Source organism: Oryctolagus cuniculus, chromosome 2, assembly GCF_964237555.1.
Source record: "Oryctolagus cuniculus chromosome 2, mOryCun1.1, whole genome shotgun sequence".
In the NCBI taxonomy this organism is placed as follows: Eukaryota; Metazoa; Chordata; class Mammalia; order Lagomorpha; family Leporidae; genus Oryctolagus; species Oryctolagus cuniculus.
The window spans coordinates 35748764-35763063 of record NC_091433.1 but is presented as its reverse complement, the minus strand read 5'-3'; the positions used below and the strand labels follow the sequence as shown (position 1 = coordinate 35763063).

General features: G+C 45.6%; 1 protein-coding gene across 2 annotated transcripts in view; it reads left to right on the top strand.

The window, feature by feature from the left end:
• Positions 1 to 14300, top strand: part of BEND4 (BEN domain containing 4) — a 33418-nt gene that overhangs the window by 1934 nt on the left and 17184 nt on the right. For both annotated transcript variants that reach the window (XM_017350896.3, XM_051831123.2), the window contains exon 2: positions 6919 to 7485. In XM_017350896.3, the coding sequence (XP_017206385.2) occupies positions 6919 to 7485 (567 nt within the window). The remainder of the gene's footprint in view (positions 1 to 6918; positions 7486 to 14300) is intronic.

Here is a 14300-nt window from a genome sequence, read left to right as displayed (position 1 = left end):
GGCGCCCCTGGCCCAGCCGTCCGTTGTGTGCACGTTCTTCGTTGGGCTGCTTGCCCACTGCTTCTGTTTGAGCTTTCTTCCCGAGGTCCGTGAGCTTTCTCTCTGGATGTGAGCTCTACTGCTTGGTAATGGCCACGTTTGCTCCCTCAGGTCCGCGTGTCCTTGATTTTGTGTAGGTCTCCACGGTTGGGGGTGGTTTCCCTTATGCCTTTGGGCCGCCTCGGTCCCACCACCTTGTTCTTTAGGGCCCCCTCTCCTGCATCTGGCCCGTTGAGGCTGTGATCTGTTTTCCACCTTCACTCTGGGCTTTTCCGTCTTGAACCTGCCTTCATGCACTGTGCGTCTGCCCCCTCTTGTCTCCACTCACCTCCATAATCTTCACCTGGCCTTTCCCTGTAGATGCTCCTCTCTGCACCGGTCACTGGCCCTCCTTCCAGGGCGACTTTTCTGCTGTCTTCCCTCCATGTGGAGTTTTTGGGGGTTGTTTTTCCCCCGCTCCTAATGTTCTCTTTCAGTCATTCTTCGAATGTCCTATTTAGTTTATTTCCTTTAGGTCCCCTGGCGGAAACCATAATACCACTGCACCTAAGGGACTGTAACGTTGCTTTCTGGTGCCCTTCAAACCTTCCTGTATTTCCTTGTATTCCGAAGGTTGTGTTTTGTTTTGAAGAGGTTACGTAGACTGGGGTAAGTTTGGTCGCAGCCAGTGCTTTTTGGAAAGATGGGAATTAGATGGTAGGTTTCTTCCACACAGTAGGAAAATGGTCTGGGGGCTGGGGAGGAGGCCATGGACTAGACAGGAAGCATGATCATAATGTGGGTCACTGATGGACAAAGCTATCCCTTGACAGGCGCCGTGATGTGAGTGACCATCAGGTGAAGAGCCACCTGAAGAGCTGATTGGTTCTTTGAGGAGCCCGTGGTTCCACTTTGAGCCAATGAGGATGTGGCACACCTTGGCTAGTTAAGCCTACTGGGTGGCAGTGGGGTGTGCTTTGCCTGTTGCACCCTCACAAAAGTGTAATTGTAGCATTTCAGGCCACCTAGCAAACTGAAAATCGTGAAGACGTGAGTGTGATGAAATGAGTCAGAGATGGAAGAAGCATAACTGAGTAAGGGCAGGGAGGAGATGAAAAGGTTGACGGGACTCTCTGCTTGCCAGGAGCAGCCATAAACCATTGGGAAGAGAAATATGATTAAAAATGTTTTTTTTTTCAACATTATTATAAAATCTTGTGAAGAGTGTAATTTTTCTTAAAAGCGGTAAGACGCTTTGGTTTTAAAAGCATGTTTTTCCTCTGTGGGAGGCTTAGAGTTAAAACCCACGTAGATCTTGATATGCAACCTAAATTTGGCATCAGGAAATGGGAAATTGCATCTTTAAGCAGAGTACAATCAAAAATGAATTACAATAAATCCTATATAATTGCATAGGTCATTCTCTTTAATGAGATTTTATTAACCTGACTGTCAAGCTTTTGAGTCAGGCAGATATTTTATCTTCTTCAACTGATAAAAGTGTCAGCTATAAACCACCATATAAATATTCATAAATCTACACATCTGTGGCAGCCTATCAGCATCATTCTTTTGGACATTAAAAGCATTCTAATTACTTTCTGTCTAGCAGAGCTGAAATGCTGCCTGTTATAGTATGTGCTTGGCAGGCATGATTGCTTTTGTTTGCCATCACAAATAGCAGCATCCTATTTTATATACCGATGGTCCAGAAAATATTCAGGGATTGACTGAGCAGGATGAATATTAGGAAGCACCATCTGGTTTTGATAGCACCGAGTATATTAACTCATCTGTTAATTTTTGACACATCATTGATTTATTTATTTAGAAAAATTGCATCCTGTTTTGCTGTGTTGATGTTTGCCATTATGAAAAAAAAATTAGATGGCATTTTTTTAAGAAAGACATTATTCATTGACTTAAGACAAGGGTGATGCGTCCAAGGATGCTTTCGTTTTCTGACTTATATTCTCTAGCCCATGGAGTCCTCTGTTAAAAAGAAGTTAAACTGGTGTTTTAAGGAAATCACCTATTTAGAAGTAGTTGGAAATCCTTTTGGTAGATATAATATATGGATATGTGAGAGTAGGTCACTAAAATAAAATCTGTGCTTCTGCGTTTTTAATATTAATATATTTCACCCTTCACTGGGCTAAAATCAAAAGGTTACCACTAATCTTGACTACTGTGATCTCCTTCATAGAAACAGAATTCTCTAGGGGATCCGCGGTGATGGGCAAATTCCATTCAAGGCTTTACTTACAAAGAAGGAGGTTAAAGTAGGGAGACTCTGTTTGATTGCCTACTTCCCATCCCTCCCCGTATTCACTTATCAGATTTAGGGTGGATTAAACCACTTAAATTAAGAGGAATTGCAAGAAATAAATTTTTTAATTAAAAGAAATCATGGGTACAGGTTTTAGAATCAGACTAGGCACAGTTTGCAGTCTGATTCTATCTTCCAACAGGCTGCACAATAAGGGAAAACAAATTAGTGGTAGTCATTTTAGAGTGCATTGTGATTGTGATTGATTAACATTTTATGGTGTTTAATTTAGGAAAGTTAAGGGTAAGGTAGATAATTTCAAAGCCCCTTTGTCAACTGTTGACTTGATACTTTCCAGCTAGCCCTTGAGTAGAACATTTTATGACTAGGAAAAAAAAAACAGTTAAAAAAAATCAAAATACATGTTCACACTTGGCTCAATTAAGAATCATGGATCAGTAGCCATTCAATTGTATTCATATGAAAACAGAAGTTTTCTCCATTTCTTAGTGATAATGGACAGTGCACAGTACTTGCATTTCTAATTATATCCTGTCTAGAAAAGTGAAGTGTTGCTCGCTGGAATGTGTATTAAGTGGAGAGATTTGCTGTTTCCCACCAGTGTAATAGTAATATTTTTCATGTATCGGTGTTAAAGGACTACTCAAATATTTCAAAGTATGGGAAAGAGGAGAAATTCAACTTTAAGGATTGCAATTGCTATTTTTGTATATATCAGTTCTGAGAACCAATTCAGAATGAAGCATTTTAAAAACTGCAGGCAAGAACTATTTTATGGTTGTAGCTATTCTCTGATATCCTGAGTGCACTTTAATAGATTATCTTCATAATGTAGCATATTACATAATGATTTTTTCTCAGCAGGTTATGAGTTTATCCTTCAATTAAGAAAACAAATCACACTTGTCCCTAAGTCAGATTTTTTTTTCCCTTAAAATCCATGCCATAATGTAATTCATCAATATGATTAAAACTACTGAGTGTTTTGTAGGGCACTGAACAAATATATTGGAGCAGTTCTTTCTAGACAATTCTATTTTAGCCTTTCGCTTCCTATTTTGTCCCTTTCATCAAGGTTATGTTTAAGGTGTATAGGTTGTAAATCAATTGGGACCATGCTGATTAAAATGCAAACAGTAAATACAACTTCAGGTCTAGAATAGGATTATAGGATTAAAATGAATGAAAACGGCTGTTGTGCTAGAATTGAAAATTCCCAATCAATATCAGCCTTTGATTTTACTAATAAAAGAACAAAAAACCAGAAAGGGGGAAAAAATGAGAGTGTACCATCTTAAACCTGATTTATGTGGGTCAGCTATTTACTTTCTGTTGATGTGATCATTGTAAAGAAATGGCACCCAAATATTTATGAGACTGAGGATGAAAGTACATACCGTATAGCAAGTAATTAAAAAGTATGAATGAAGCTAGCAAACTATTCAGTAAAACATACCCTGTGAACCCACCTTGGCAGTTATACTTTTGTGGCATCCAGGTTTTACTTTGGAATTTGCAGCCAATTCACAGTGTGCTCTGCCCACTCCTAGCTTCGTTCTCTGTTAGGATGGACCTCACATGTACAGATATGACTGTCCCAATCCAGATTTCCAAGCTCCAGTACCACGGTCTGTCTTTGGGCAGGTTGCTCAGGGAAGAGGCCAGCACTGGCACTTAAAAGTTTCAGTACAGTTCCTGGATCTTGGCTGTCTCACCTGGGGAGAGAGGGTGAGCTATAGGAGGTAGGCCGGGCTGGGGTCTTCCTGTCCAAGTCCATGGGTAGCACTGCCCCTGGAGAGTGATATGGTGCTATCTGGAGAAGAAAATAGTCTTGTGGACACTTGGCCTGGTGAAAGCGGTCCTGTTAGCGCCGGCCCAGCCAGGGAAACCTAGAAATGTTATAGACTAAGGACCACTACTTAACAAGTGTCCCTGCCATGCATTCAGGAGGTGTTTCTCGAAGCTCCGTGTAGCCCTCGCAGCCCAGTGCAGTCCATGACCCTCTCCTGAATGGAAAAGGTCTGATCTCTGTGATCTGCCTGGGGGTGTTTCACAGGAATTCTGGAATGGTAGCTAAAAGTTCATGAGGGGTCTGGTGCTGTGATGCAATGGGTTAAAGCCCTGGCCTGCAGTCCTGGCGTCCCATATGGGTCCTGGCTGCCCCACTTCTGAACCAGCTCCCTGCTAATGCTCCTGGGAAAGCAGTGGAAGATTGTCCAAGTCCTTGGGCCCATGCATCATGTGGAAGACCCAGAGGAAGCTCCTGGCTCCTGGCTTCAGAGACCAGGCCAGCTCCAGCCTTTGCAGCCATTTGGGGAGTGTACCAGCAGATAGAAGGTCTCTCTATTCTGTTTCTCCTTCTCTCTGTGTAACTCGGCCTTTCAAATGAATAAATAAATCTTTAAAAAAGAAAACGTTTATGGAAAATGTATATTGTGGGGAAAAAACTCTGACTAGATTTCTAATTTTTTTTGGTGCCAGAACAAATGTATCTCTTAATTGCATATTCTGTGAACCTTTGGAAGTATCTTCTGTAGAGTTAGGAGATGTGAGGGATGCTTCAGTGTGCCAGGCACTGTGCTGCAGGCTTTGTACAAACTCTTATAAAGTAGTTGAGAAAGGGTGCTTGGGTCCCTGTCCCCCAATACCTTAGTGAACTTCATGAAAGAAAAAGAAAGAAGAATACAGTGGAGCATTGAATGTTGCAATGAGGTGTGTCTTCAAAAACAAAAACACATTTATTTGAGAAGCAGAAAGAGACCTACTGGTTCACTCCCCAAATGCCCCAGAGGCAGGAACTCAACCCATCTCCCACGTGGGTGGCAGAGACCCAATTACTTGAGCCATCACCACTGCCTCCCAGGGTGTGCATTAGCAGGAATCTGAAATCAGAAACAGACTGGGCCTGGAACCCAGGCACTCCCATATGGGACACGGGCATCTCATCAGTGCTTAACTGCTAGGCCAGTGCCAACCCCTACACTAAAGTCTCTTGAAGTCTGACTTCATTGGCAATAGCATGCTGGGTTTTCTTTTTTTTCTTTCTTTTTGTAAAGATTTATTTTATTTATTTGAAAGACAGAGTTATATAGAGAGGTAGAGATAGACAGGTCTTCCATCCGCTGGTCCACTCCCCAGATGGCCTCAACAGCCGGAGCTGTGCCAATCCGAAGCCAGGAGCCAGGAGCTTCTTCCAGGTCTCCCATGCGGGTGCAGGGGCCCAAAGACTTGGGCCATCCTCCACTGCTTTCCCAGGCCATAGCAGAGAGCTGGATCAAAAGAGGAGCAGCCAGGACTAGAACTGGCACCCATATGGAATGCCGGCACTTCGGGCTAGGGCTTTAACCTGCTGCGCCACAGCACTGGCCCCGCATGCTGGGTTTTCTAGAGGATTTTTCTGTGTACTCCCATAGAAACCCTTGAGCATCTCACTATTATTTTAAAAGAGATTTCTCCCCCTAGGGGAAAAATGGACTAGTCAGCACTTTTAGAGAGACACTACCTAGCTACATTTTATCAGAAGCAATTGGCATCTAAAATTTCCAATACTTTGTGTGTTGCCCTTATTCTAGGAAAGGGGGAGAGGAAGTGAGAGGCGTCCTGGTCCGTCTGTGTTGTGCCCTGGAGACTCTACCTCTCTGTGTGTGATAGTCCATTCTAGGCGGTATTTAGCCAACGAGAGGCTGCCCCGATGACATTTACCTTAGGACCCTTGGACGAATGAAGTTTTTAAAATCACACTTTCACAATTTGCAGGGCTTTTTTTCCTCCTTTGTTTTTGCAGTGGGTTGATTGCTTTCCGTTTGCTTTTGCTTTTCACTGCTTGACAATTAGTATGCTTTAAAGTTCATACATGCGTGCTACCTGGCTCCCACAGCACGTGCCATTGTAGGAGATTCGGCAGTCTAATGAAAGAGGTTCCAAGAAGAAACACTGCTGACTTTCAGATGGTACTGATCTTGGTCAGCCAAAACATTGGCTTTGACAACAAATCCAAGTGAGGGGTAAATTAAAAGAAGGGCCATGAATGCTGATATTGGATGACGTGTACGGTACTGTTTTGTGCTCATCCATTGCCTATAGGCCCACTCTTTGTTTTAGCTCAGTGAGCTCTTCACAAAGACTTATCTTTCTTCTCCAGTGTGCATCTGGGAGCTACGTACTGTCGACAGGGATTGTATCAGCTGATTAATGGCAAGGGCATGAGGGCACTCCAGAAATAGCAGTAATGATTGCTGTAAGCCCTCCTATCAATGAGGAATTGAGTCTGTGGTAGCTCACTTCGATTCGTTAGAGAAAGGGTATTTATAAAGCCAAAGGTGTGAGTCCAGACCTGTGCAGGCCGGTGGATGCCACAGACTGAAATACCTATGCAGGTACCCAGAGTCACGGTGCCGCCATGTGCTAGAGTAAGGACTGAAGGTACCCCACCAGTTGCAGGACCGCAGGAAGCGGGATGTCCTGTTAACAGTGGATTCACTGGGTCATCTTGGTTTATGACAGAGTAGACTTCATTCTCCGATTATGTGTAAATAATGTTAGCGTTGAACACCTTCCTCATCCCTCACCCTTGCGTGTTGGTCACTGCCGTGTCTTTTTGTTTGTTGCAGAGAGCCGGATGATCTTGGATGCCTTTGCCCAGCAGTGCAGTCGAGTTCTTAGCCTATTAAATTGTGGAGGGAAACTTCTGGACTCCAACCATTCTCAATCCATGATTTCTTGTGTAAAGCAAGAAGGCTCAAATTATAACGAAAGACAGGAGCAGTGTCACGTTGGGAAAGGGGTCCACAGTCAGACCTCAGACAATGTAGACATCGAGATGCAATATATGCAAAGGAAACAGCAGACTTCTGCCTTCTTGAGAGTTTTCACTGACTCCCTGCAGAATTACCTGCTCTCGGGGAGCTTTCCGACTCCTAACACCTCATCGGTCAGCGAGTATGGCCACTTGGCTGACGTGGATCCCCTGTCGACCTCCCCGGTGCACACACTAGGTGGCTGGACCTCCCCAGCAACATCCGAATCCCACGGTCACCCATCGTCCTCCACGCTGCCAGAGGAGGAAGAGGAGGAGGAAGAGGAAGGCTACTGTCCTCGATGCCAAGAGCTGGAGCAGGAGGTTATTTCACTACAACAAGAAAATGAAGAGCTCAGAAGGAAACTTGAGAGCATCCCAGGTATGAGTCCTATCCCATGCCAGGCAGGAAGCTTCAGAGTGAGCCACAGGCCTGTCTTGCTTGTCACATAGAATTGTTGGGTAAAAGTTGTCTCCATTGACACACAAGTTCTAGAGGCGGTGCCTTGACAATGAGCTGGTTCAAGGACTGTGAGCCCATGTTTCCTTTAAAAACGTCTCGTAGAAATTAAGACAGACAGTGCTTCCAGAGCAGGGCTATAGCAGTACTCAACAAAGGAAATGGCCTCTTCTGTTCTAGCAGTTCCCCTTGCTTTTTTGGTTAAGTTTCAACAGGCACAGTCACTTTTTAGCATGAACGCTCGCACTTAAAGTGAATAAGAAACTGTAAGCTGAAATTGATAGGTCAAAGATAGATGAGTAATTAAGCTGACCCCGAACTATTCATGCCTCTGGCTAAATGTAAGGCATTTCCTGCCTCTTTGGAGACTATAGATTTTCACAGTAGTAAAGTCATGTTTACTGCAAGACCTCTCAGTTGCTAAGTTGTCTTCTTTCACTGTTTGGGAAAGAACTGATTTCACTTTTATCTTTGAATTCATGTCTATGGTTTTGCAAAAGACAGACCATTAGCTAGGGGTAGGCATTGTGGTACAGTGGCAGTGGGTTAAGCCACCATTTTGGGATGCCCACATCCCATGTCTGAGTGCCTGATTTTTTTTATTTATTTATTTTTTATTTATTTATTTTTTTGACAGGCAGAGTGGACAGTGAGAGAGAGAGACAGAGAGAAAGGTCTTCCTTTGCCTTTGGTTCACCCTCCAATGGCCGCCGCGGCCGGCGCGCTGCGGCCGGTGCACCTCGCTGATCTGATGGCAGAAGCCAAGAGCCAGGTGCTTTTCCTGGTCTCCCATGGGGTGCAGGGCCCAAGCACCTGGGCCATCCTCCACTGCACTCCCTGGCCACAGCAGAGAGCTGGACTGGAAGAGGAGCAACCAGGACAGAATTCGGCGCCCCAACCGGGACTAGAACCCGGTGTGCCAGCGCCGCTAGGCGGAGGATTAGCCTAGTGAGCCGCGGCGCCGGCCTGAGTGCCTGATTTGAGTCCTGGCTACTGCATGCTTCTGATCCAGTTTCCTGCTGATGTTCCTTAGAGGCAGCAGATGATGACCTAGGTATTTGGGTTCCTGCCATCCACATGAGAAACCTGGATAGAGTTCCTAGCTCTTGGCGCCAGCATTTGGAGAGTGAACCAGCAAATGGAAGATCTCTGTCTCTGACTCTCCCTCTGTCGCTCAGACTTTCAAATAAATGACTAATTTGAAAATAAGCATTAGCTACAATAATATCTTCAAACCATTTCAATCACATATTTATTGGTTAATGACATATATGTAGTACTATATGAATACTGTGTTCAAAATTAAACACACATAAATTTTAAAAAACTTAAGGGTGACATACATAAATAGAAGTTTTGTTCTTTTCCTAACTCAGTGTCTTTACTCAGCCCAGTTTGGCAGCTAATCTAGAATGGAAGCGATGTCGAAGAAAGTTGCTTTTATAGCAGGCGTTGTGGTTCAGCAGATGAAGCTGCCACATGAGGACTCCTGCATCCCGTATCTGAGTACTAGTTCAGGTCCTGTCTACTCTGCTCCCAACTCCAACTTCCTGCTAATGCACCTGGGAGCCAGCGGTGAGGCCCAAGTGCCTGGATTTCGGCCATCTATGTGGGAGACCCAGATGAAATTGTGGACTCCTGGCCTAGCCCCAGCTATTGGGGGCACTCGGGGAGTGAACCAGCTGATGGAAAATCTGTTTCTTCTCTCTGTCTCTCTCTCTCTCTCTCTCTCTCTCTGTTTCACTCTGCCTTTCAATTTAGTAATTAATAAAGTGGGGCTGGTGCTGTGGCATAGTGGGTGAAGCTGCCACCTGCAGTGCTGGCATCCCATATGGGCCCTGCTCGAGTCCCAGCTGCTCCATTTTGATCCAGCTCTCTGCTATGGCCTGGGAAAGCAGTGGAAGATGGCCCAAGTCCTTGGGCCCCTGCACCCACGTGGGAGACCAGGAAGAAGCTCCTGGCTCCTGGCTTCAGCTTGACACAGCTCCAGCCATTTTAGCCATCTGGGAAGTGTACCAGCAAAGGAAGACCTCTCTCTCTCTCTGCTTCTGCCTCTACTTCTCTGTAACTCCCTCTTTCAAATAAATAAAGGTAAATCTTTTAAAAAATTGCTGAATCAAAAGTTAGTCCTGGGGCAGGTGTCACAGCAGTTAAGACACCCCTTGGGATACCTGCATCCCACATTGGAGTTCCTGGTTCAAGCATAAGCTTCACTTTGGATCCAGCTTCCCACTAATGCACATCCTGCAGAGGTATCCGATGAGGGCTCAGTTACTTGGGTCCCTGCCACCCACCACCCATTGGGAGACCTTGACTGTGTTCCCAGCTCCTGGCTTTGGCCTGGTCTAGCTCCAGCTGTTGCAAGCATTTGTAGAGTAAAACAGCAGATGAATGAGCTGTCTCTAATGGTTCCCGTTTGTGTGGGTGTGTGTGTACCTTCCAAATAAAATGAAAATAAGTAGCCTTTTTTAAAAAAATTAAAAAACAGTATTTAATCCAGTATGGGACAAGGGCATCCCAAGCGACAGCTTAGTCCACTGTGCCACAACTCCCACCCCTGATTGGTTTACTTACTGTCTTTTTTTTTTTAATGTATTTATTTATTTGAAAGAGTTACAGAGAAAGAGAGACACAAAGAGAGATCTTTCATCCTGTAGTTCACTCTCCAGATGGCCACAATGGTCAGAGCTGGGCCAGGCGGTTCATCCAGCTCTCCAACGTGGGTGGCAGAGACCCTGCTTTTCCCAGGCCATTAGCAGGGAGCTGGGTTGGAAATGAAACAACCAGTACTTGAACTAGTGCCCATATGGGACGCCAGTGTCGCAGGCGGCAGCTTTATTCACTGCCAAAATGACCACACCTCGTTTATTTTTTATTTTTCAAATTTTTATTTATTTGAAAGACAAATAAAACCCATTGCCAGTCTGCTGGTTCACTCTGCAGAAACCTTCAACAGCCAGGACTGGGCCAGGCCAAAGCTAGGCACCCAGACTCAATTCAGCTCTCCGACTTGGGTGGCAGGGACCCAAGTTACTTGAGCCACCACTTGCTGCCTCCCAGGGTGCACATTAACAGGAAGCTGGAAATGGGAGCAGAGCCAGGACTGGAACCCAAACACTGATTTGGGATGTGGGCAACCCTTCGAGGGTCTTCACCCTAACACCAACACCCTCCCCATCCTTTCATTTAAAAGAATTTGCCCTAGAGCTGCAAGTGCGGTTCATTTGGGAATTAGGTTAAGTGTGGTCCTCTTGTGAGGAAGAACGAAGAAGTAAAGTAAATCCAGTCTGTGTTTTTGCATTGGAGCTGGGGGGTAGATGCAGAATCTTGGAGCCTCCCTATGCCAGGCAGAAGCTAACTACAGGGGAGGCACTGGGTAGAACCCAGAAGAATGTGCTGGAACCTGAAAATTCTTGATTTCCCCAAGTCAGGAAGGTCACAGCTGACACACGGTGGGAACCCCTACAGCTCAGTAAATCACAGTCAGTTCTCTGTGGGTTTCGCTAAAGGGCCTCTTTATGGGGGCGTAAAGAATGTCCTGGAGGTCACCAGGATGCAAAGACTTGGGCAGCTATCCAGGTCCATGGCCGCAGGAGGCCACCTTAAGAAGCCCTTGAATCCTGTTCCATCTCATCTCGCAGGAGTTGCACAGGTTGAGCACAGGGGACAGATGTCCAGAGTATTCTCCTCTAGTTCCCAATTCTCAGTCTTTGACAAGCTACATGTTCTTCTTTTTTTAAGATTTATTTATTTTAAAGAGTTACACAGAGAGAGGAGAGGAAGAGAGAAAGGTCCTCCATCCGATGGTTCACTCCCCAATTGGCCACAACAGCCAGAGCTGCACCGATCCAAAGCCAGGAGCCAGGAGCTTCTTCCGGGTCTCCCACATGGGTGCAGGGTCCTTGGGCCATCTTCTACTGCTTTCCCAGGCCATAGCAGAGAGCTGGATTGGAAGTGGGGCAGCCAGGTCTCGAACCTGCACCCATATGGGATGCTGGCATCCCAGGCCAGGGCGTTAGTTAACCTGCTGCGCAACAGTGCCAGCCCCCCCCTTTTTAAGATTTATTTAAGCTGCATGTTCTTGATATATCCTAAGCAATTTAGGGTGCAGTCCACCTCTTGTTGCCTGAACCCATGCCAGGTCAGGTACCTGTGTGGGGGATCATTCAGCATTAGCCTGCTACTGTTCGTTGTTGCTCTGTACTTCCCAGAAAGACAAAAATGCTACACTTTCTTCAGCCCTCATGATAATTTGACGCTGAATGACACTGGTTGAAATTAAACTAATGGTCACTGCTGGTACTGAAAACATTGCAGCCAAGAACCAGTAACCATTTCACATAGACAACTGTGACCGGATCATACAACACATATGGAAACCCAGTAACACAGATGAAAAGCCAGTTTAGCAGTTAGGCATGGAAAAAAGTAGTTTAAAATGAGGAGAAGGTTAGCTATGTTGTGATTGCTCATCACAGGTCAGTGTTACCTAGGGAAGTCTCAGTGCTGGGAAAGGTGAAAGTGAAGTTCATCTTGGAGCCAAAACCTTGATCACACAGAGACTCACCACCCTCCCACTTTCATCTCCCAAACCCCACCTTTGGGGAAACAACAAACCTTAGTGTAGGTGGTCACCCAAAAATCCACTCTTTACTGGATATATTAGCAGGGAGGGAATCTGCTAATTGTATTTTTTGCTTTATTTATTTGAAAGGCAGAGTTACAGAGAAAGAGGGAGAGACAGAGAAGAGATGTTCCATCTGCTGATTCACCCCTCAAGTGGCTGCAACGCCAGGGCTGGGCCAGACCAAAGCCAGCCAGGACCAAGAGCTTCACCCAGGTCTCCCACGTGGTCGCAGGGGCCCAAGAACTTGGGCAAACTTCTGCTAATTTCCCAGGCACATCAGCAGGGAGCTGGATCGGAAGTGGATCAGCTAGGACATGAACCAGTAGTGCCCATGTGAAATACCAGCACTGCAGCTTAACCCACTATGCCACAGCACTGGCCCAAATCTGCAAATTTTAGGTACCCCTTAGAAGACAGTAAACAATACACTGGTTTTGTGTGTACTAAAGGGTTTATTTTGTCAAACAATAACTCCCCTCTATAATTTGGGGTGGATTTTCTTTTTCTTTAAGGTTTATTTATTTATTTGAAAATCAGAGCAACAGCTGTGGCTGGGGCTGGGCCAGGGCAAAGCCAGGAGCCAGGAGATTTTTTTGGGTCTCTCACATGGGTAGCAGGGACCCAAGCACTTGGGCCATCTTCTACTGCTTTCCCAGGCCATTAACAGGGAGCTGGATGAGAAGTGGAGCAGCCAGGACTCATATTGGATTGCAGCTTTACCCACTGCACCACAACGCCGGCCCCTTGGTGTGGACTTTCCCTTAGCTATACCCCCGTAGGTCCCCGTGGTCCGGGGTCAGTACGTCCCTGGACAGACAGTAGAATGTCCCCATCGTGCAGTGGTTTTGTACAGCTGGGCAACGTGCTGAGTACAGAGGAAGAAGCAGTCTCAGCGGCGAGCAGGCTGGAGCCCAGATGTCATCCCTGTCCCTTCTTTGCCTCTCCAGGGGAGGGCTGTGGAAGCCTCGGAGACTGGTTTCCTTTTTTCCTGAAATAAAGCCTTCCTACCAGGGAGCAGTTCTTGAAGTGGGAGTTAAAAGAAGGAGCCTGTCAGTGTAGAAGAAGAAATGGTTGCATTTGGGCAGCTCTGGAAGTGCAGAAGGAAGGTACTAGACCTTAGCAAGAAGAAGGTCGGGCACATGCCCTACGGCTGGTGCCACCCGAGAGGCCCTGTGTCCCTGTGGTGTTGGTAAAATACTTGACACAGTCTTCGACCACACCGCCGGAAGCCATTGGTGGGTCAACTTGTTACCCCCCAGAAATGGCACTGCATGTTCTCTTTTGTATTAGCTCATCATGCTAGAAATTAGAAAGCCTGTTTAAAAAGTTAAAGCTTTTGAAAAGAAAATGCTATTGTGCTAACAAACAAAAGCCACAGAATAGGACATTTGGACCAGGACTGTGAAGGGCTGAGAGGTTCTTTAAAAAAGGAAAGTGATGGGTGAAGCTGTAGCATCGCCTCTTTTAGTTGGAGAGCCTACAGCCAACACTGAACCAATGAAGGGTGTGCAGGAGGCTGGATACAAAATGCCACGTTTCATCTGAGCTGCGACACCATCGAATGTGAGACACACTCACCTTCCCTTGCCACTAAGGGTGGAGGAAAAAAGCAGCAGGTCTTAATTGTATAGTGCCATTATCTTTTTCAAAAGAAAATGTTCATAGATGTTAAAATATGAAAACTAGTGGGTCTTAGAATCAAAATGTAATTTTTAAAATTTTTCCAAAGTGAGGCTGGCACTGTAGCATAACAGGTTAATCCTGCAATGCCGGCATCCCATGTGGGCACCAGTTTGAGTCCTGAATGCTCCACTTTCCGAACCAGCTCCCTGCTAATGCCCCTGGGAAAGCAGCAAAAGATGGCCCCTGCACCCAGGCGGGAGACCTGGAAGAAGCTCCTGACTCCTGGTTTCACCCTGGCCCAGCCCCAGCCATTGTAGCCATTTGGGGAGTGAACCAGTGGATGAAGACTTCTTTCTCTCTCTCCACATCACTCTGTGTCTCTCTATATAACTTTCAAAATAAATAAATAAATCTTTTTTAAAAATGCAGACCTTTAAAATTTTTCCAAAGTAATCATTTAGTTACAACACATTGGAAATACCTTGAC